The sequence below is a fragment of the Geospiza fortis genome, unplaced genomic scaffold (assembly GCF_000277835.1).
Source record: "Geospiza fortis unplaced genomic scaffold, GeoFor_1.0 scaffold279, whole genome shotgun sequence".
In the NCBI taxonomy this organism is placed as follows: domain Eukaryota; kingdom Metazoa; phylum Chordata; class Aves; order Passeriformes; family Thraupidae; genus Geospiza; species Geospiza fortis.
Window position 1 is genome coordinate 4590612 of NW_005054352.1, and position 23261 is coordinate 4613872.

Genomic DNA, 23261 nt, shown 5'->3' on the forward strand with positions numbered 1-23261 from the left:
GGGGCCGCGCTCACGGGGACGCGGCTTTGTTGGCGCGCCCGGTCCGATGCTGCCGCGATCGCGGTGGAGAGCGACCGGGCTCGGGTCCGCATCGCGGCGTGACTGCGCTGGGACTTGTCATAGGCATCGCCGAGAGCTTGGGCTGTCGTGGAATGCCGTCCTTGTGACTGATAACCAACAGCTGCTTCACTTGCCCAGAGGCACGGAAGAACCAGTGGGAGCTGTACATCATTGCAGCCCCTCTAAGAAAGGAGGGTGTGCAGCGATTAATGCATTGCATTTGTGCTACATCACAGCTAGATGAGGGCTGTGTGCTGAAGATAATGCCCTTGTTGGTACTTAAGTGTTCATGTAGTGATACAGTTTCCTTGAAAGAGATTTTATCTTTTTGGGTGGTTCTAAAAGCAGAATAGCAGACAAAGACAGTGTAATATGGAGGATAAAGTAGTACTTGGTACTTTTTTGTGGCATTAGTCTGTTTTCATGAATCACAGAAAAAGATTTGCAGTGCCTTAGCTACTGATGTGAAATGGCCTGTGGTAGCAGTAAGGGGAAGGGATGTTCATCTTTGTTCTTAGGGGTCTGCAGCTCTTCGAGGTGCTTTGTCTACGTGGATCTTGAACACTGCCTGCACAAATGTGAAGTCTTCTGCCAGATCAAGTTTGTTGGGCCTGCTCCTCCTGCACTCTCTCTACTAATAGAGCATCCAGCAGACTATGTCAGGGACTTGAGCTAGGCAGGGAGGCCAGAGAAATAAGTTATATGTAAAGCATGAGAAATGCCCCAAACACAAAGGGATTCAGGAATAAGAAAGGGTGTGTGGAGGGGAAAAGGACAAAGACAAGGGGTCCATGGTCAATAGGTCCATGCTAAGATGAGTATCTTCTGGAGTTCAGTGTCTGGTCTCAGCAGGAGCTGTGGTGGTGTGTGCTGTTTTGGGATGGGGATATATGTTTTCCAGTGGCACACTGTGAGTTTCTTAATTACAAACATTGACACGTTTCTCCACGGTACTTTTGGGGAAGTGGTGTTAAGGATTGGCTGAAAGCTTTTAGCCAGTTTGTCTGACTTGTTGCTAGTTGTTAGAGACCTAACTAGTAGAAGATGGTGGACCCTGTGTGTAAAAACCATTGATTACCGAAGGGCCTGTTAAATCTTCTGAATATTTCCTAGCTTTTACAGGTCTTGTGACTGGAAGTTGCCTTTTGGTGGTACAGTTCACTTTTCTTCCAAGTTTACAAACCAGGGGACCAAAAAAAGGTTGTTTTTACTTTAAGCATGAATATGAAATTAGGTAGAACACAAGTTGTGGGACTACTTTGCTTATTTTACAGCTTTTCTTTCTTTTTTTTTTTAGTTTGAGTTGATACATATTTGAGTAGTTTGTACTTCAGAGGAAGTCAGGAGGTTTCAAAGGGGGCAGTGGGATAGGTGCTTTTCAGTCTTATTTAAATACTTCACAACAACATTCTTACCACCAAGGCTGTGAAGAAATGTCTGCATGCCTTGGACAGTTGGGACTAGAAATTTATTTATTTAATTATGGATAACTTTAAATACAAAGGACAGTCATTAACTTCCTTTATTATATGTCCAGTGTGCTTCAGAAGTTTCATTAAACAGTTTTAGAAGACTGTTTTTGTATGTTTTGAGGTAAGTCCAGTTTCTTGCTGTGGAAGTCTTGTTTGCAAAAAATGAGCAGTGACTCAGTTTTGTTTATCTTACCTGTTGAATAGGACGGAGCTGTTTGCTTCTGTACCTGTGGGACAGCTCTGGCTACTGTCTGTGCTAGGATTGGAGCTCCATCTCCTCTTGATTCTGCCTTGTACTGGAACTGGGGAGGAGAGGGACCCTGGTCCCCATTGTCTGCTGGAGGCTGATGCTGTAAGGGACACCTCTGCTACCTCTGCCCTGCAGCTGAAGGAGCTCCTTGGCTGACAGGCCACGTCATGCATGACTTCAGGGAAAGCTGTCCCACAGTGTTTGTGATTAACTGTTCTTTACCTTATATATGCATGCACCAGTGATTCAAAAACTTCAGACAGAAATTACTGGGAAAATTGTCACCTAGTAAATCTTGCTTTCTATATATTAAAAAATTAAATCATAGGAATATAATCTGAAGTATATCAGTCAGGTTCATGCTTTGCATTAGTAAGGCTGTTCCATAGAATCATCTACAGTATGCATCAAAACACGATTAAAGTCTGTGTTGTAAATTGCAGTTTCTTGTTTGGAGTCAAACAGTGATTAGACTTGATACATTCTCAGCTTATTTTTACCAAAAGGGACTTCACTGTCGATTTGATTGAGGTATTTTTGGCAAGACAAATGGAAATTATTTATTTGTAGATGTGGGTGTAGAAATCCACAGAAATATTTTCGTGGAGTAGTAATACTGAGAAAGTGGAAAAGGAATAGAAAAGTTGAGCAAAGATCTGAGGGAGAAAAGTGATATATTTGCCAATATGGAAAGAAAATACTGAAGGCATTAAAGAATGCATACTTTAGAACTTGTAACTGATTTTATTGCTTTGTTGTGAAGTAGATTAACGGAAGGGATGTGCTAGTAGCTCTTCTATCTTTTTGGCACATGGGATTAAGAAGAACATGTAAAAATGAGTAGTGCAGTCATGCAAGATGACTAGCTATACCTAGCAGGATGTTGCGGTACTTGGCAGTAGGGTGTGGAGTTCTTGGAGTTTCCTAGAATGGAATTCACTGTAGGTAAGCCAAAATATGAGTGTAGCCACCAGCTCAGTAGAATGTATAACTAATGGTGGATTACAGGGCTTTGTTTTGCTGTTTGAAGATTGTGATTTTGCTGTTTTGAGATACCCCAGATATGCTGTTTGTGTTTTTTACAAAAGGAAAATTATAGCATGTTTTTTCTTTTACAAAATTCTTCAAAGGTATCATGTTGTGTAAGTTAAGTCATTGTTCCTTTTTCACCGGGTTCTTAACTCAGGTAGTTCTGAGATTTCTGAGATACTTTAGAGCCATGGATTATGTTGGCATTCAGATACACAGTCAAGTTACTCTTCTTAGTACATCAGTAGAAACTCTTTTCACAAGACTTTGTGCCCTCATGCCTTAGCTGGTATGTACTGTGCTCTTCTGCTACGCTGCTGCAATTTCTACAGCAAAATGAAAACTGTACTATATTTCAGCTACTGTGTATCAATGAGTGTGGCATATTCATGTCAGCGATCAGGTAAAGGTGAATTTTTGGTTGCTGATCTCAGCAGGCAGTTGCAGTGGCTGAGTTGAGGGGGATTTGGTTCTTAGAGGAGGAGAGGTGATTTTGGAAAAGTGAAGGTGAAAGACAGGTAAATGAGGTCTTAAAGTGTAGTAGAAGAATGACCACATCACATCAGGCCAAGTGTCCATCCAGACAATTACCCAGGGTCTAACAGTGGTGGGGAGTAGTCATTTGGTGAAGCTACTGCATTGTGATGCTACTGCTTCCAGCTTGTGTTTCAAGGACTTGCTAAACTTGGGGCAGTGTTATTTATCCAATAATCCTCAACTGAATTATCTTCTGCAACCTTTTTGTTCCCTGAACCTGTGTAAATTCTTGATGTCCAAAGCATATAGTACTGAGACAGGTTCAAAGACTTCTGTGTAGCTTTTTTTTTTCCTCCTGGGAAGAGACATTAAATGTTTTTTGCATTCTACCAGCTACTTCTGATTCTATGGACCTAGTGACATGTAGCCTCTCTCTTAATCATCCATCACCAGTATGAAGAGTCCTTTGGGGATTCCAAGAGTTCTTACTGGATGTGATTTGCAGCTCTTAATTATTTTTTTAATGCAGACTCATTTAGCTTGGCTCATACAAAGGCAAGACAAAAGAATGTGGGTGTGCAACTCCAACAATTTAGTTTTTCAAGTAGCATTCTTTTTGTGGTTGATGCACAGTTAAAATCTGCTGAGGCAGTCCTTCAAGTATGCAGAATGAGGGGTGACATTTCATTTACTGAAGCTTGAGTTGGACTGAAGAAAAAATTCTAAGAACTTAACAGCTTTGCCAAAGAAAGAAATCCACATGCTGATATGGAAGAGATTGTGTTATTATGCTGATTCTTGTTTTAAATACAACTTAAAGATGACAGCCCTTTGATGATTAAGTGGTTATGTGAGTACACTCAGGAATGCTTTGCATATGTCAGTTTACTGAAGCTGAATATCGGATCTGATTCTTTTCCCCACTGCATGTTATAGTCTGTACTTTCATATATGCTTATAATCTATTTATAAGAGCTTTTCTAATTTACTAATAGATATCTAATCTTACTGTCCTTCTCTTTGGAGTAGGGTTGTAGGCCCAGTGATTCAAGCTAGTGCCAGAACTCAACTTCACCTCTCTGAAGTGCATTACCATTACATAGAAAATTTTCTGCTTTGAAGTCCTAGGCTGTAGTTGTTAGATTGGGATTTGTGTTTTTCTAGAGACTGCAGATATCTGTATACTACTTCTTATTGTCCATATGAGAAGTAGTTTAAATGGTTTTCCCTGATTTTTATTTGGATTTTTCCCTACCATCTTATTCAGGTTCCCTAAGGTAAATGTGGCAAATCCAACGCTTTCATGTGAAAGTTGTTGACTTAAGTGTAGCTATTTATTTACTTAAAAGTAGACTTGTACTCAGATGCATCACTGAGCTGAGGCCAAAGCGTTTTCTAAACTAACCCTCACAATGTCCCTGTGAGGCTGGTGACCATTTTTTTGCTCATGTTGCAGGCTTGGGGCCCAAGTAATCTGTGACTCATGCAGCAACCTAATGACAGATGGATGACTAAAATGCAAGTTTCCCCTCTTGATCTCTTACACAAGTTATTAAACATTTCATTTCGGGAAGTGGAGTAGTAAAAATGATTCCATTCATTTTGCCTATCCGGCACATGCCATATTTCCTAGTGTGCTCTTGGATGTGCTGTATTTAAGTTGTCGATAATTCATTTGTTTCTGCACGGTTTCCTCCAGCAGAATATGCTATTTTTTAAACAGTGAATGAAAACCAGAATAGAGTTCCACCAATTTATAATTTACAAGGATAAAAACTGTGTCAAAAAGAAACAGAGGGCAGGAAAGTAGAACTCACTGGAAATGTCAGATACTGTTTTAGAAATGCTGACTACAGTTTTCTGTGGCTGCTGGCTTGTATTTCTTTGTTTCAATGGGCACAATCTGAAGCTACTACAGTTCTACTTGAGCAGACTGAAAATTGCAGTGTCTACTGGTCAATTTAGAATTCTTGAAATCTTACCTACATGTTTGGTGTCTAGGAACTGGAAAAAAATGTCCCTTCAATTTCTGCAGTAAGATGCATATCTACAGCACTACAAAAATCCCCAGGTTTTGTACATAAACTTTCTGCAAGATCAGATACTTCATCTGCTGCATCAAATGCTCTGTAAGTGAAATAGGTGAGTGCTGCAGAGCCTGTTCACACAAACTGCATCTCAAGGACAAAAGCCTAGTTGTCTTTGGAGCAGGGAACCATTTTTATTGTACAAATACCCTCTGGTCTTTGTCTCATCCTTAATGGTGATCTGCCAAACACCTGCACAAGAGGATAGAAATGAAATTCATGGCTCTCCTGTATGCTGTCAGCCATGAACATGGGAGTGGTTTTACTTGACCATAATTTCGTACTTATTCCCACAGACAAGTTCTATTCCAGAGTGTCTATTTAGCTCTTTACCTTGGAATGCAATCTTTTCCCAATCCTCTGCCCCTCACCTCATTGTCCTTTCTAATCCATAGATAATAGCTTAATTGTTTTGCCTATCACCTAACTGGAGAGAGACTTGTGTTCTCCAAGATTTCATTAGACTAGCTGACGAAGGTTATTTCTATCTATAAGCCTTCTCTTATACTGTAAATATAATGCATGGTTTCACTTCTGTTTCTTGATGTGTGGTACTAAAGTGGTTCTGCGATTCTGTACTTTGAAAGAATTGGTTTAAGAAATACGGACCTTGCAATTTTACACGTTTTCTACATGCCAAGTAATTCACTAAAGATTATTAAATGCTGCACAGGAAATTCAGAGCTTATCTTCTGAGTTTTGTAACTTTCACCATTCTTCTATCTTGCTGGTTTATGCTCTAATTTTCTTCTGAAAATGTGGAGCATGGGAGAAAACTTGTTGGAGGCATGCAGAAAATGCATATGTGTCTAGATGTCAGTAGAGTTTCTAAAGGTTTTTCTTCGTAACTCAGTTGAGATTTTTCAGGCTGTTCTAAAAATTGTGATTTCCAACAGTTACTTAACTTAGCAGTGCATTTTACTGTGTGCATATTCTTTCCTGCTTTTGTACATGGGTGGAAAAGTAGGTTTCTTCCAATATGCTGTCTGTTGTCTCTAGTGAATAGGTGTAATTTCAGAATGAGGCAGGAGGAGAAAATATGAAACCAGGAAAGAAAGCATGTGGGCACCCTGTCTAGAGTTGTTCTTACTGGTGAGGTCATTTGTTGACCTGAGGACTTCCAAGACAACTTGAGGGCACTGAAATTTGTATTTCTGTTGTGGTTGACCAACTTGAAGTTCTACAAAGCTGTGCATGTCATGCATTAGGAGCTTGCCTGACATCACATTCTGTTCAGTAGTTGTTTCTGATTAGGAGCTTTTTAATACTGATTTCTTGTCCCTTTCCCTTTTCATGGGTTTCTCACTGCCCTTTGGTTTTATACCAGACAAGTGTCTCTACCAGGAAAGCAGTAATAACTTTTGTGGTACAGAATCATTAGGTTGGAACAGACCTTCAAGATCATCAAATCCAACCCATGCCCTAACACACCTCAGCTAAGCCATGGCACCAACTGCCACATCCAGTCTTTTTTTAAACACATCCAGCGATGGTGACTCCACCACCTCCATGGGCACACCATTCCAGTATTTTAACACTTTTTCTGTAAAAAGCTTGTTCTTATAGCCAACCTATATTTCCCTTGGTGCAGCTTAAGACTGTGTCCTCTTGTTCTGTCAGTTGCTACCTGGAGAAAGAGACCAACCCCCACCTGACTGCAGCCACCTTTCGGGAAGGTGTAGAGAGTGATAAGAGTGTGTCCTTTACAGTAGATAGAGATATCCTTAGATAGAGAGCAAGTCGCCTTTTCTCCAGGCTGAACACCCCCAGCTCCCTCAGTCGTTCCTCACAGGGCTTGTGTTTCAAGCTGCTCACCTGTTGCCTCCTCTGGATGTGCTGAAGCGTCTCAACGTCCTTCCCAAACTGAGGGGCCCAGAACTGGACACAGCACTCAAGGTGTGGCCTCACCAGTGCTGACTATAGAGGAAGGATGACCTCTCTGCTCCTGCTGGCCACACTGTTCCTGATACAAGCCAGGATGCCCTTGGCCTTCTTGGCCCCCAGGGCTCACTGCTGGCTCATGTTCAGCCGGCTGTCAACCAGCACCCCCAGGTCCCTTTCTGCCTGGCTCTGTCCAGCCACACTGTCCCCAGCCTGTAGAATTGCAGGGGGTTATTGTAGCCAAAATGTAGGACTTGGCACTTGGACTTATTAAACTTCATTTTATTGGACTCTGCCCACCCATCCAATCGTTCCAGGTCTCTCTGCAGAGTCCTCCTACCTTCGAACAGATCGACACATGCACTCAGCTTAATGTTTGCAAATTTACTACTGTGTTGCGTGGGGAAATATTTTTTTGTGTATGTGTTTTCCTCCACCCTTTGCTCAGTCTTTTCCTTAGTGGTAATTGTATACTCTGAGACTAGACAGTGTGGTAATAGGTCAGCACTAGAGCTGGTGTAGTTTGATGGCCCAGATCAACAGAAGGGTGTAATTTTTTCTGGTTTCTTTTATTTTATTTTTAAGACCTGTGATCCTTAAAATGTGCTTAAAGAGATGCATGAATTATGAAGTAAGCAAACATTCTGTACAACATTTTCAGATGGTGCAGGTGTGGGAGTTTATTAGTATGTTTGACATGTTTTATTACACTTAGTATTCAACAACATAGCAGTGTAAAATATCTTGGGTTTTTTTCCACTTTTTGGGTGGTGTCATGTGACGTTTTGAATTATCTGGTAAAATAAGCCAATTTCTTTCCAGGAAACCAGCCCCAAAATGAATAACGGATAAGCACGCTACTTGCTTCTGAGCGCACAGTCATGTCTCAGGAGGCTCATATGTTGTGCCCTGGTTGTACAGTGCATATGTTTCCAGTTTCTGACTGTATGGAACAATGTGGGCTTGTATGAGAGTGTGGTAGTGGCACAGTTAAAAGTGGTGAAGGAATACTTGAGGAGACAGGAGATGTTGCAGCCTGTTCGGCAGCTCTCTGCTGTCTGCAGGCTGGGGTTTGCTGTCCACATCTGTTTGCTCACTTGCTCTGTTGACATATCCAGACTTGCAGGTATTCACTGTTTTCACTTGGAAGCTGTGCAAAAGAAACCTTTTAAATTTTTTTTTTTAATTTAAGGTAGTTTAAGCTGACTTGCCTGATGTGAGCAGTATGAGAAGTAATTGTTTGCTTGCTCATGCTGTAGGATGGGGTGCATGAGCAGAAATCTGGATTGTGTGGAGTTGCACTACTCTTGCAAAAGAGCAATATGTAAATAGTCCAGTCATCCAGCAGATGGGTGGCAATGAAATATCTGAAATACTCCAGATACATCGTGGGCTGGAGCATCTGAGATCCTCCAGATGAGTCTGTGCAGGGAAGCTTCCCTCCTACTGATGGGCTTGAAGCACATCAGCTTGAAGTGTGGCTCTGACTAAAAGCTGTGTTGAATAATGGATTTAAAATCTTGCATAATACTTTGTTGAAAGCTGATGTGCAAAAATTTTGGGAGTAGTGAGAAAGCAGCATTTTTAAATGGCATGACAAATAACACATTTGTACAGATAGAGCTCTGTACAAATGTTAGGTAATTGGTTGTATATGGTGTGAGAACTTAACTGTTACTGAAAGCACTCTGAAACAAGCTGCAAAGTAAAATTTGTGGCACCATTCTCTGTACCACAGTACAATTGCAAAAGTGGGAGATGTTCTTGTCTGGGACTGGCCATCAGGAAGAGATGCCCAGATCATGAGTTCCTTTAGGAGACCATGGCATAGGCACAGGTCAAAGGGAAACATGGGAAAATTCAGATGCATAGGGATTTTAAATGTGGTATTTAAATAGTTCAGCGGTTTGGGTATTTTGTCCTGCATTTCATTCTGTAAATGCATTTGCAGAGTAAAATTTGTGCTGTATTTGCGACACACAAACTGTATTCATGCAGCCAAATAATTGCATTATTCTCTGGCGCATAACTGTCCCTACAGACAATTACTATACTTGCTTTTATGTGGTGCTCTCTGAAGTATTTCAGAGTGGAAATAAACAAGCCAATAATTTGAATCAGATTATCAGTCTATCTTTCAAAAAAGCTAGTAGCTGCTCTACAGGATAGAAGACATCCTTTTTCAGCTAGAGAATTTCAAATAATGCATGAAGAGTGAAGGAAGTATTGCAATGGTTACTGCTGTTGTAATGGAAAACTATGGTGAGTTTAGAATATACTGAGTATCTCCTTATTGGTTTAGTGTAATTATTTTTATTTTGTAATGGTTAAGGCAGCAATTCTACCATCTCTTTCCCACCCATCCTTGGGGTGAGCTGTGTTTTCACTTGAGTGGGACAGTTGAAAACTGTCTACAATTGCCAAAATAAGGGTTGCTAACAAAGCAGAATGCTTTGTACAACACAAAATATGTTTGAAATATGACACAAGTGTTTCCAATGGCTGCTGTAATGAATGTTTTTTGTTTGGGTTTTTTTTTTGTTATTTCTTTAGAGGTCTGGCAGTACTTTAGGAGGCCTGGGTGGGAAGAATTGTGGGAAAATTATTTTGTAAAACTGTTTCAATTCTTGCATAGCCAATCTGGATTCAGTTGCTATAGCTGAGTAGTTTAACAGCTTTTTAACTGTTGATATTACACTATAATGAACACTGTAATAATTTTGTCAGTGTCACAGGAAAATGTCCTAACTGAAAAATTAGCCAAGTTTAAGGAGTTGGGGTTTCAAACCATAAAAAAAAAAGAAAATGTCAATGCTGGATCAGATTTCTTAAAATGTTTAATTAAGAAGCTAGTCCAGCATTTGTTTAGCTAGATATAAATACTGTCTTTGAACTAGCTGAAAAGTTCCATCTCTACCCAGCTTTTAATACCACGTCTAAAACACAGAGATTACTTTCATTTCTGAGAGGTGATAAGTTGAGTAAAAGCACATGAGGTTAAAGCAAACTGTTCCACAGTGCACATGACTGATTGGGCAGTTAAGTTGAGAGCAGAGGATTGGGTTTGTCAAAGAACAGAAAGGAGAATGCTGAAAATTAATTTGTTATAATGAACAGGTGCAAGAAGCACTTCTGGAGGACTTGAATAATTTTTGCACTCTGGGATAGCTACTCCAGTTAATGTTTCTGTGCCTTCATTGTCATTGTGCATACATCTGGAGATGCATTGTCTCCCATGAAAGGGTAATCTAGCCTGTTCTATAGTAACAGCTCTTTTTCCTGGAAACAGTGAACTATCAGATTTTGCAGCATGTGGAACAAAAGGCTCCTTTGCTACGTCTCAGAATAAGATTACAGTTGTCACATTTCTACTTCATCAGCGTGCCTGACACTTCAGAGTATGGCTCAGACTTCCCTTTGTTAATGGAACAGAAAGAGGATCTTTATACTCTTCCATAATTAGTAGTTTTTACTTTTCCTACACTTTGCTGTTTAATGCACATGACCTATGCCTAAATCCCCTTCAGGATTTAGTTTCAGTTAGGTTTCAAAAGTTAGGTTTCAGTTAACTGAAACTTGAGCATCCTTCTCAAAAAATTTCATCTATAAGAAGTGTTAATCATAATGACGATTAAAAAAAATTATGCCAGCTTTGTGAATACTCTGTGCAACACTGTTGACTGGAAAACCAGAGAAAACAATCAAATGCAGGTTTGTCTCTTAAACTAGAGTGGTGAGTTAGAGCTGCTGCTGAGGATGGGCCAGGCAGGGATGGCGATGGTGTGCTTTCTTCTTGGTATGCATCAGAATAAAGATGGATAGTACTAGTAACTGAAATAAAAGCAGCCCTCACTTCTGGGCAATAGGTACAGAGATCTGGAGCAGGCATGTTGCTTCCAGGCTTTGTGTCCAAACCCAGGTATCTCAGCAGAAAAAATCACAAGGTTTCCTGAATAAGATGTAGGTGACTTAGAGAACCATTCCTGATGTACCTTTATTAGCAACTGAATCTTGCTGTGAGTAAATCAAGAATTTTCTGGCTCTATGCACCTCAGCTTATTAAAAGTGTTGACTAAGTTGCATCAGCATGACTAGAAATAAAAAAGTATTTGATATTTTAATTTAAACAGCTTTTAGGGCTTCCAGTGTAGAAGGCTTATCTTTTTAAGCTTCTTTTCTGTAATGGAAAGTGAGGAGTTTGCTCAGCCTCTGTGTACAGAAAAAATACATTTAGACATTCTTTGCATAACTGTGGGGAAGCAGGGGTTGCTAGCTTTCTCATTGTTCATCTGATTTCTTAATCTCATAATACAAGTTAACTGTGAAAATACTCAGTGAAAAATACCCACTGGATCTATGAAGAAATGGTCTGTGTTGTACTGGGTTCCCACGCCACATGCTTTTGAGTTTGTGTTGAAGACACATATGTTGTTCCATGCACTTATACCATGGCAAGTGACCAGTAGCGACTGAGTAACAGATACTTTGTAAATATTCACAGCTTCAGTGGCTCTTCTTGACACAAGTGGCTTAAAATTGCCTTTTGCTGTTGTTTCTTTTTTTTTTTCATGCATTTTGATCTGTATTCTGAAAGCCTGTCTCTCTGTTTTTTCCCTCTGTGTGTGTGTTCCAGTGACTTTATAACATGCAAGGCGCTGATACCAGGGGGAGCTCCCCTGCATTCCTCCGTCCTCAGAACGGGAGCAGTCACAGGTCTTCGGGGTACGTCCCGGGGAGAATTGCCCCTCTCCGTCCCCCACCGCCTTTGCAGAGCCATGCTGCAGCAGAATTTACCTCGGCGAGACAGGAAGCCCAGACAAGACTCCCGTCCTTGCCAGTGGAGCAGCACCGCCGAGAAGCAGAAGCCAACAGACACAAAAATACTCTTATTTGCTCTGCCGTTTCTAGCCTTTCACTTTTTGTTGCACTGGGGATTTTTTTGGGAATAGCTTCAAAGTATGCTCCAGATGGTAAGTTCATTAAGAAAATCATCCTAAAAGTTATGCTACCTGTGAACATAACTCAATAATTTAGCATCAGGATTATTGTTGAAAGATAATAGGACACTCACTGTGATTTTAAGATCTGAGGAGGCAGAGATTGGGGGCAAAGATCAGCTCCTTTTTTGTTATCAGTGTTGTTTTTATTACATATGGTTTAATTTACTTACATGAAACAGAAAGGCACTGCAGTAAATAAAGATTAGTGGTGAGGGGAGAAAGAGTCATGAATGTTTTGTAAGCATAGTTATTTCTATCTGCAGAAGCTGTCTCATCTGTTCATGAATTGTAGACAAAACCAAATCCTGTCTCTTTCAGCAGTAACTAAGGAAGATAGTAAAAAAATGTTAAAGTCAACTAATTTAAAAGTCTTTGAGAACCTATGCTAATAGTATGTGTTTGTTTTGTTTATATGCAAATTGGGCAGGGAGCTTTTTTCATATATGAGCCCTGATTTTTTGTTTTCAGCTCATCTTAGAAAACTGGGCAACTCTTTTGGAATTTGGAGAATCTCTGAAATGTGTCAGTGGTTTTAAGGCACCAACAGGTCATGTGATCACAAAGTGTACGTCCCTGTAGTCAATTACTCCTAGAAGATGGTATGAGGTGTAGTTGCTAAATATTGGTAGTACAGTTTGGAGTGTGGGTTGTTTTGGTGACTTTGTTTGGAATTTTTAGCTGTTTTTAAGGCAGTAGTCAGAAGCTTTCTAGAAGCTAAACAAGATTTTGAATTGAAACTGTTGGCTACTGTAATAACAGACTTCTCAGTGGCTTTTGAGATAGTAATCAAGAAGATGCTGTTTCCAAAGTCAGTGCAACACAGGCTGAACAAATCAGATAACCAAATGAAGGTTTCAGATGACAGTACAAAATAAATGCACATATCCAGCTGAAATGCTCTTTGTGGTGGCTTGCTGAGATACCTACTTGGGTGAAGTTGCTGAGCTTTCCTAATAAATTATGAAGAAAAATAACAAAACCTTAGGGGCTAGTAAGTGGAGGATCACTCCTCTGTTACGATACATACTGCTGGTAATGGGTACATATGCATTAAGTACTTTTGTTGCAGACAGATTCCAGAGGAGACTGGAGGGTGACTTACCAGTTAACACTCTGGAGTACTTTGGAGCGCGGCCAGGCTGTTCTCGGTGCTGTTGTGCAGTAAGACAGGAGTTAATAAGAAGCTCCACCTTAATATGAGGAAGACTTTTACTGTGTGGGTGACCATTTGCTGGAGCAGATTGCCCAGAGAGGCTCTGGAGTATCACTGGAGATACTCCACAACTGTCTGGACACAATTCCGTGCAATGTGCTCTGGGATGACCCTGCTTAAGCGGGGCGGCTGGACCAGATGACCCACTGTGGTCCCTTCCAGCCCTATTTATTCTGTGATTCTGTGAAACCCTGACACGAGAGAAACTCCTACAGGGGCTAAGGAAAGCCTGGTGATGTTTAAATCTTGCAGTATGGATGTCGCAGAAACTCCCCAAAAGTTCCCCAGCAGGTTGAAATGTTAATGTGCATAAACATAATAGCTCTGACCCAAGCACGTGTGGTGTTGCAGTGATCAACACCAGTTCTGCTTAGGTGTGCTTTTCTTCAGGACTACTTGTCAGAACTTTTAATGGTTGTTTAAAAGGCAGTGGAATGAACGTGGCACTTGGTAGTAAATGCATGTAAATTCTAAACCTCCACCATATTTTCCCCAAAGGGAAGATGCTGCTTGTCAGCATTTCTGTTCTTGCTTATCAGCTGATTTCTGTTTCCTCCATGCTTCTGTGTTCCTGACTCATCTAAGGAGCCCTGAACGCTGGAGATCAATGGAAATGCAATTTCCTTCCCCATTCCCCAGGCCTCTGATGCAAGGTTAAGCTGGGGAGACAGGGAAAAGTTCTTCGCTCTTCCAGCTCTCAGCCGGACCTTGCCTAGAGTAAACAGGATCCTCAGAAAATTTAGCTGCCAAAGTCTTATAAACTTCTGCTGAGCGTAATATAACACTGATGAGTTTTTCCCAGAGGCCTTAAGAGTTCTAGACATGGTGTCTAAACAAGTAGAAAGTAACTGTTTAGTTGTATCTTGAGAACTGTTCCCTGCTTGTCTTTTTCTCCTGTCAAATTTCTCTCCATGAAAGGTTCTAGCATTGGACCTTTTTTTTTTTGTCAAGATGCTTTCTTGTGGGTGGGATGGTATACTTTTCCTCCACTACTTGCAGAAATTTTACTTTGCCCCTCAGCTCCAATAGAAGCTACTTAACCTGAAGGAATGCTGTCCCATTTTTACAGAAATGTTTTGAAGCAGAGGCTTGACTTGAAAAATCTTCAACATGAGTGCCTAAATTTGGCAAGGTCATCACTACCTAACAGTTTCTGGTCTGTACTTCTGTTTTTATTTAACTTTAAAGGCAGTAACTGTTATCTATAAAATCTACTTCATAATTTTGGAGATAACATATGGTGAAGTTCTAAATATTTGATGTTTCCATGTGGCCCACCACAACTGCTGAGGGGGAATTTCAAAATAAGTTTGCTAAACATCTGATCTGCTTGCCAAAAAGTTGACCCAATGTGCCCCAGAAAGCTTGTTTACTTTACAAGAGTGCCTGGTTCTGATTCTGATAGCTTTCTTGCTGGATTGTAATGTACAATATATTTTAAAATATTTTTTTTAGTCACTGTTTTTTAAATCTTCTTTCTGATTTATGTTCACTAGATCTTTTCTTATGTGAATCACACTAAGCAGAAGTCATCAGGTTGCTGACTCATGGTTTCCTCACACTGCCCTTTGCTACCGGCCAGGAAATAAGTGTTTCTTCACAGTGCTTGTGTGTGTGGTGTCTGGGGAAAAGGGATTAGGGACTCTGCATGAGTCAGGCAGTAGACTTGCCTTTATCTGGTGAATGCTCAGCAGTCTTGCTGATTGCAACTCTCCTGGCTTTTCAGTTTTCCTTCATGTTGAATTACATTTTCTAAAAGCTGTCTTCATAGTATCCTCCCAAAAGATTTTATTTTGTCTTTATTTTCATAATACTACTTGTCTGCCTTCTGCCCTTTCTGCAGTTTGCTGATTTTTCCCCACTGGTAGTCAAATCTTGGTTTATGTGGCTTTCCTGAGTTGGGAGGGATTTGAAATGCGGACAGTTAATACCAAAGGAAAAACATTTCTGTTAGCAAAACTAAGGCTGGCTTGTATTAAACTTGTGGATAGGTTTTGGTTTCTTTAGTTATTGCAAGAATGGACTATTTCTGATAGCTTTTTGCCCCCGAAGTAGCACTTCAGAAGTGTGGGTGTATTTCTTCAGAAGACAGGATGTGAAAAGGCTATTTTGGCTGTTAACCTCAGTTGGCCTGCTAACATGTTTATTTTGGCAACTTTTTGATTGTCTTTTGCACAGGAAAAATATCTTTGAATTTTTTAATATTAATTTTTAATTTTGATAAGATAATCCAAGGAATCTACTTTCAGTTTTTATAGTGTGTCTATGCTTCCACATTACTCAGATGCTTAATTTGTTAAAGAGGTGCGTGGTATAAATGCTACATCGCTGTAACTTTGTCTGAAATCATACAAGCCTGTCTCTTCTTGCTGTTGTCTCTTCTTCCCTGGCCTTGTAGCTCAGTTTATAGCCTGTGTAGTGCCATGGCTTTCAGCAAGGACTGCGTGTGTCTTTGCTCTTGTTTGTAGCCTGATATTTAAGCTGACTTCCTAAGGGGTACAAATGTTTAAGTTAGATCCAAATGTCTCATGTCCCGGGAAACTGCTCTAGCTAGTTAGGTTTTATACTAAATATCTTCAGGGAGTCTTGTCCCTCCTGCAAACTTCCACTGAGAGAATGATGTGAATGCTTAAAAGTAGGAAGGGATCAGCCTTTCTGACAGGGTTGAGACCTCGAGGAGATGGGATATTTAGATGCTCTATAACCATGTTAGCCTAGTTAGCTGGCCTAAGGCTTTCTGTGCTCAGTGATTGCTCTCTGTCTGACTGCATTTTGCATCTCTTCTTATCTACTACAGGTGACCTAGCAAATAAGAGAAAAATCAGATGGGGTTCCAAAGTATCTATGGTCAATTGTGGTCAATAGTAGTTTAATTCAGTAGAGAATGCTCTCTTACCCCTGAGCTTCGGCTGTTTTTCAGATGTCTTTTTGGCTATTCAAATGCCATGACTGCAGTGTCAAAACCACAGAAGGATGTGGGAGTCCTTTGTGGGTGACTGACCCTTTCTTATTTCTGTTCATCCTAATGCTGCCTTGATTGATGTGATGATATTTGTTTTTAAAATGTTTTCACATTGTATTGCAGAGAATTGTCCTGATCAGAATCCTCGCCTTAAAAACTGGAGCCCTGGAAAAGATCCTGAAAAACGAGTTATTATCAAAAAAGGGGATTTGTTTCGTCTGAGCTCAGATGCTACAGTACACTCTATAGTTATACAGGATGGAGGTATGAAATAGCAAGATGAACACCTTGCTTCAGTGTCCTGTGTATTTTTTACTCCTGTGATTGCACAAAAATATGTTGAAACTTTTATCTTGCAGCTTATTGACCAGTTCCCAAGCTTTTTTTATTTTTCGGCCTGCTGCCAGGTCAGGTATATAATTCAAAGGATGAGTTCTCTGTGATGATACTCTAGTATCTTTTCAGGACAGCATTGATGTAGTTTTCTGTGCCATATAGGAAAACAAGGTTGTTTAGTAGCCTGTGCGATACTCAATCTGTTTGTCCTCCAATGGAAACTGTTGTATATTAGTATTCCTACCAAACAGACAGAAAAGAATAGGAATAAACCAGCAAATGCTTAGAAAGATGAATCAGAATTGGTAGCAGTTACTTTCTCACATATTCTTAAATATATGTAAGAGCATAACAGCTTAATTCATGGGTGTGAAAATAAATCTGTAATTTTTCTGCTGTTCTTTCTGCAAAACGTGGTTGAGTCTCTCTGAATTTTGCTTTGATGTATAGAAATTTTTTTTTCCTTTAGGTTTACTTGTTTTTGGTGATGATAAAGAAGGTTCTAAAAATATTACCTTGAGAACTCGATTTATCCTGATAAAGGATGGTGGAATGCTTCATGTTGGAGCAGAGAAATGCCGCTATAAATCCAAAGCAACTATTATTTTGTATGGGAAGTCAAACGAAGGTGCTGATGTGCCAGAATTTGGCAAAAAATTTATTGGAGTGGGCCCTGAAGGAACGCTGGAGTTGCACGGGCACCAGAAGGTATCATGGACTCTTCTGTCAAAGACTATATATTTCTCAGGGCTGGCCTATGGTCATTATACATTTAAAAAGAATTTTTCCCGAGGACTAAATGTTAGAGTGATCGATCAGGATACAGCGGAGGTTTTGGAAGTGCTGAAGTTTGATACTCATGAATTTGCAGAGGAAAGCTTAAAGCTCCAGAACTTACTGAAAAATGGGCATCCTGGTCGCATTATTGCTATTGCTGTAGGAGATTCAGCTGCTAAAAATCTTTTGGAGGAAACCAGAGTGACTATTCAAAATCTTCTGGGAAGTAGGTTTGTCAGAGGATTAAGTTACAGGTAAGTAATTTATTTTCCCCTTTGTGTTAATTAAAGATGACATACAGATTCTGCTGTGGGGGATTTGTTAAACTTTGACAGTTCATGAAGTTTTCAGAGAGCTCTTGGTGTTGTACATAGAGTTGCAGTAATAGTATTCAGTTAGCAGTACAATGCAGAGACTGGTGTCTGTGTGACATACCTTTTTACTTACTCAAAATTACTTGCTTTCACTGTTCTTTATAGAAATTAAACTAAGACATAGATAGGTAACAGTTGCTAGGTGAAGCTTTTAATTGTATGACATTGGAAAAGCAATGAGTGCAACTAAAGGATCTCTAAGGTTCCTTCCAACCCAAAATGTTATTTCTAAGGGATACTAATCCCAGGTATCAACATTTTATTCATACTCCTGCACTGTTGAAATAAAAGTATGTTACCTCTCTATAGAGTTCTCACAGGAGCTGACCTGTCAAATTATTTTATGAGTGAAATGCAGTTACAAGGTGTTTCTATGTCTTTTGACTGTTCCTTTCAATTGGCCAGGATTTGGATGGTGAGACAGTAGAAAAAGTATAATAACAGGAGTTATTAAAGCAAGAAACTTACACTGCTTCTCATTGCTCTTCATTTTGTTGTTGCAAATGGCTTTTTGCAGTGCATGTTCTGAATTTGGCTTTGTGCCACAGAGGGTTGTCCACTCTGCTCTGGGCAGCACAAAGCAATGTGCCCTCATGGCCAGGAATGTGCTGGCTAGTATCAGCAATAGTGTGGCCAGCAGGACCATGGCAATGCTGTACTGGGCACTGGTGAAGCCACCCCTTGAGTCCTGCGTCCAGTTCTGGGCCCCTTTACTAGAATAAAGACTGATGTGCTGGAGTGTGTCCAGAGAGGGGCAGTGGAGCTGGGGAAGAGTCTAGAGTGTAGTAAGTCATATGAAGGGCTGCTGAGGGAGCTGAGAATGTTTAGCCTGAACTAAAGGAGGTTCAGAGGGACCTTATTGCTCTCTACAAGCCTGGTGGGGGTCAGCATCTTCTTCTAGGCAACCAGTGACAGAACAAGAGGATGTAACCTTACGCTACATCAGGAGAGTTTTACAGTTTAAATAGGAGGAATTCCTTAAGGGGAAGGGTTATTAAGCATTGGAACAGACTGTCCAGGGAGATGGTGGAGTCATCATCCCTGGAGGTGTTCAAGAAATGACTGGATGTGGTACTTAGTACCATGGTCTAGTTGACAAGGTGGCCATCAGTCAAAGGCTAGACTTGGTGATCTTAGAGGTATTTTCCAGCCTAATTTTCTAGCCTAATGAATCTGTGATTCTGGGTTGACAATACAAGTGAAAAGTATACCCAGTCTGTTGTTGTTCTATTGAGATGGTGTTGTATAACCTCTTTGTATTGTCCAGTGTTTTCCAGGAAATTGGTCATTTGGTTTTTCCGTTCTATTCTTATCCATTGCTATCCCCTGACATCTGGATTCCAGTTAGTTTCCTCCCTGTGCTTTGGCAGAGGCGTGTCAGTCAGGATGGCATGTTCTGACCTCAGTTCCTGTCAGGATTACATTTGTGTCACTGGCTGTGTAAGCAGAGGGGTGTGGAATGGAACGCTCTTGCCTCTGAAGCAGTTTGGCCAAAAGTGCCAGGACCTGGATGTTCTGTAGTAGAGTACCAGTTCCTGAAAGCAGCAAAGCCTGTGTGGCTTGACATTGCTCAGGCTGTGGTGCAGCCAGCCCAGCGTGTCCTGAGAGGTGTATGTTTCTGGGATTTGTCTCTGCCCATGACCTCCACACAGTTTGTCTCAAGTGAGGAACTGCATCTTGTAACTGGGAAAAAGCAGCCTTTTTTGCCTCTCTGCTGAACTGATCCTTGTCGGCTTTCCTTAGTTGGTAAAAGCTCTGTAAGCACATAAAACTGTTTTGCTCTGCAGTGGAAGATAGGCAAGAAGCTGTCCTTGATGGGTTGCTCAGGAAAAGCAGGTCATTTTCTTAAACCTCTAATGGTAGTGAAAAAGATATCAGCATGGGGGTGAATACTCCATTACAGCCCTGTCCCCTTCTACTTCTTCCTGCAGCATGTGGAATGCAACGCATGCATCAAAAAAACTTTATTTTAAATGTTGGTATGTGAAATGTTCAGCTTGTTTGCTGCTGCTACTAAAAAGCTGGCCCAGTATGTACTTCTGTAAACATGTATGTATATGTATTTCTGTGAACATGTTAATGCTAAAGTCTTGTTTGGCTTTTTGATCCCAATCAACAAAAACATCAAGAAGGGTTAAAATAAAGGCAACTGGATTGAAGATGGGTTTAATATCTGCCTTTGAATTAATTAGCAACAGACTGCAGTCCAGCTAGCTGACACTGTTTTCACTTGGGGTGAATGATTCAACTTTAATGATGCAAAATTGTCTGGCTTTTTTATAGATGATCTCTTCTGCTTCCTTTGCACACATGGTTATGGCATTACAGAGCAGTAAAGGACAGAAAAATAAACTTGTTTTTTTGAACTTGGTGGCAGCTATCTGTGGTGCGTGGTTTGCTTTCAATTTCCAAACACTCACACATGAGTGGTATATTGTATGAAGGTTGTGTAACAGCATGCATTTCCTTTTCTGGGTCTGAGCACCCTGAAAGATTCAAAAGCTGTTGCCTGTCTGGCCTGGGGGTGAACACCAGTGGCTGTGGTGATGCTGGCTGTGTCCATCCCTCCTGGCCTGAGGAACCTGTGATCCCCTGGAGTCCTGACTGCTCCTTTGGGGTGTTGCTGGCAAATGGCAGGAGCATTGGCACAGATTCCTGCTCCTCCTGGGCCCTGCTAAAGTTGTTTGAGAGTAGGATCCTGTGTGACTTTTGTCACACATCTCTAGCAATTTGCTTTTGGAAAAATGTGTATCTTGTTGAATGTTTTACTAGAAATGTATATGAAAGCCCTCTCCAGTAAGAGCTCTTGTCTGCCAATTTGTGTGTAGGACTCCCAGTTATTTTAAACATTTTTTTCTCTGCTGTTACATCTGCCCATTTCCTTCTACATTTTGAAGTTGCATTTTAAAATTAATTTGGAAGAGCAAGCAAAAGGGTTTTTTATGACTTCTATACTCCTTGCCTTTCCTGATTTTGTAAAGAATTTTTAAAGGGCCATTATATTTAAACATTTACTTTTGATTTTTCACAGGCAAGCCTGGGCTTTAGTTGGTGTCATAGGTGGTGGAAATTCTTCCTGTAATGAATCAGTGAGAAACTATGAAAATCACAGCACTGGTGGGAAAGCTCTTGCTCAGAAAGAGTTTTTCACAGTGGATGGTCAGAAGTTTGTTGTGAGAGCTTACAGCGAATGGAATGATGGTAGGAAAGCGTTTTGTGAAATTCTACATTTGAGGGAAAAAGAAAAAATACTTCATATGCTGTTTTTTCACTAAAACTTCTGGTTGTAATTTAAATTTTTGAATGCTCCCATAAGTTGTTTTTTCTTGCTATGGATGAAATAAGAGGACACAGTTCTTCAGTACTACCGATTTCTCACTCTGTTTGTATACAATATGTGAGCAGCATAATATTGAGTCTTAAATTCTAGTGTATTTAGATTAAGATAGGAGTCTCATAAGTTTTGACACTTTTAAAATTTATTTTCATAATCTGGCAGATCATGTAGATTTTAAGCTTCTGAGATGTTGATTATGGTACAAAAAAAAAACCCAAAACCAAAACAAAAAAACACAACCCAAACTTTAGAAGCCAAAAGGAAGTTTTTATTCTTGTTACAATTTTTGGTTGCTCTTAGAGTCCTGAACTTTAGGCAGCTGTTCAGGTACGAAGTTGAATCTGTGGTATAAAAAGCTAGAAGACCTACCACTTGCTTGCTTTTATCCTTTTCTTTTTTTTTTTTTGAATTTAAGATATCTTAGATCTGAGTTTTTATGGGTAATAATCACTTTCTGGTTTTAGAATTACTAAATGCTATTGTGTTTTCCTCAAAAATTTTTTATGGTAGTTATAAATTTTATTTGTTAGGCAGTTGAGCTATTTGGTACTACTCCTTTACTGTTCCTGATAGCCCCATGAAAATGTAAAGACTTACATTTAAAAAAAAAATCTACCAAAATATGTCTTTTACTTACTGGTGCTGTAGAGTTAGATTCAAGAGTTAGCAAAAGTGGGTGAACTTAGGCAAATTCATCATGACCCAGTGAAATTCTATGTGTGTGCTACTTAGTCTGCCAAACTGTTCTATTAGTTGTGCTTAAAAAAGAAAGTCCTCTACTTTGTTTTCCATGTCCTTGATTACTTCTGTACAGTTTAAAATGGCAAAAAAATGTCACTTGAAACAAGCAGAGGTGGCTGGACCTACAAATTGTTGCCATATGATACTAGGGTTTTTTGAAGGAAAAAAAAAATCATAATTTATTCCAGTCACCATTAGTTTCTGTGTTTTCCCTTTGTTTTGTTTGAGATCCAATAAGTAAGCAGGCTGTAAAGACATCTAAGTAAGCAGGCCATAAAGACATCTCACACTGGCATGTATGAGGGCAGAGCTGTACTTTAGAGGGCTTTGGGGCCTGCAAAATCTCTTGTATTTTTTGTTAGTATCTTTTTGGGAATTGTTTAATATAAAGGTGAGTATAATCTTTGTTTCCTTTTCTTTTATTTTTAATTAGGTGTCCCAATATCAGGCTTCCAGGTGGAAGCGGTGGGTGGAGTAATACTGAACCTTCTGGAAGATGTTAGTAGTTGGGAGCCTGGAGACCGGATTGTGGTTGCGAGCACAGACTATTCGATGTATCAGACAGAGGAATTCACCCTCCTTCCCTGCACAGAGTGTACCAAGCATCAGGTTAAAGTCAAAGGTATGAGAGCAGTCACCACCTGAAGATCTGTGTGGAGTATGTGTTTGCTGCTGGACAAGCCCTTGCAGTGTCAGCAGTAAAAAGCAGCCTTTTCTCGAATTGCTGTATGTCTTTGTTACCACATACACAGATGTCTAATTCTCCTTGTTATAAAATGACTCTGTATGTCCGGTCTGTCTCACAGCTCACCATGCTAACTTTTCTTTCACATTTCTTGCCTCATTGAATACCTTATTTTTTTTTTCCAGTAGGGTTAGGCTTGTTTTTCTTCCTTGGCTCCTTTCTGTCTTTTCATATGCTTGAATAGGTGTTGTGGTCATTTCTTGTTTCTCTTGCCTTTAGTGGCACTCTCATCCTTTGAACTGGTATCAATATAATCTTTTTCTGTTGTTACTAAAAAAGTAGAAATGAAAACAGGAAGGAAAAAAGAAAATTGCAATCTTTGAACCCGTACCTTTTTTTTCCCCTTTCCCTCAGTCTCCTTTTTACCACCTCACCAACAAAATGGTTATAAAATAAGTGGTGGCCCTTCCAAGATTCTGCTCTCACAGGATATCCCTGAGTAGGTGCAATCTGTTTTTCCTTTGGGTGTGATGCACAAGTAAATGGTCATGCGTGTTGTTGACCATTTCCTTTTTATTAT

General features: G+C 40.1%; 1 protein-coding gene across 1 annotated transcript in view; it reads left to right on the forward strand.

The window, feature by feature from the left end:
• Positions 1–23261, forward strand: part of CEMIP2 (cell migration inducing hyaluronidase 2) — a 50450-nt gene that overhangs the window by 1071 nt on the left and 26118 nt on the right. Inside the window, exons 2-6 of the mRNA XM_005423427.2 lie at positions 11890–12226; positions 16555–16695; positions 17237–17798; positions 20950–21119; positions 22430–22618. Of these exons, the coding sequence (XP_005423484.1) occupies positions 11902–12226; positions 16555–16695; positions 17237–17798; positions 20950–21119; positions 22430–22618 (1387 nt within the window). The 5' untranslated portion in view covers positions 11890–11901. The remainder of the gene's footprint in view (positions 1–11889; positions 12227–16554; positions 16696–17236; positions 17799–20949; positions 21120–22429; positions 22619–23261) is intronic.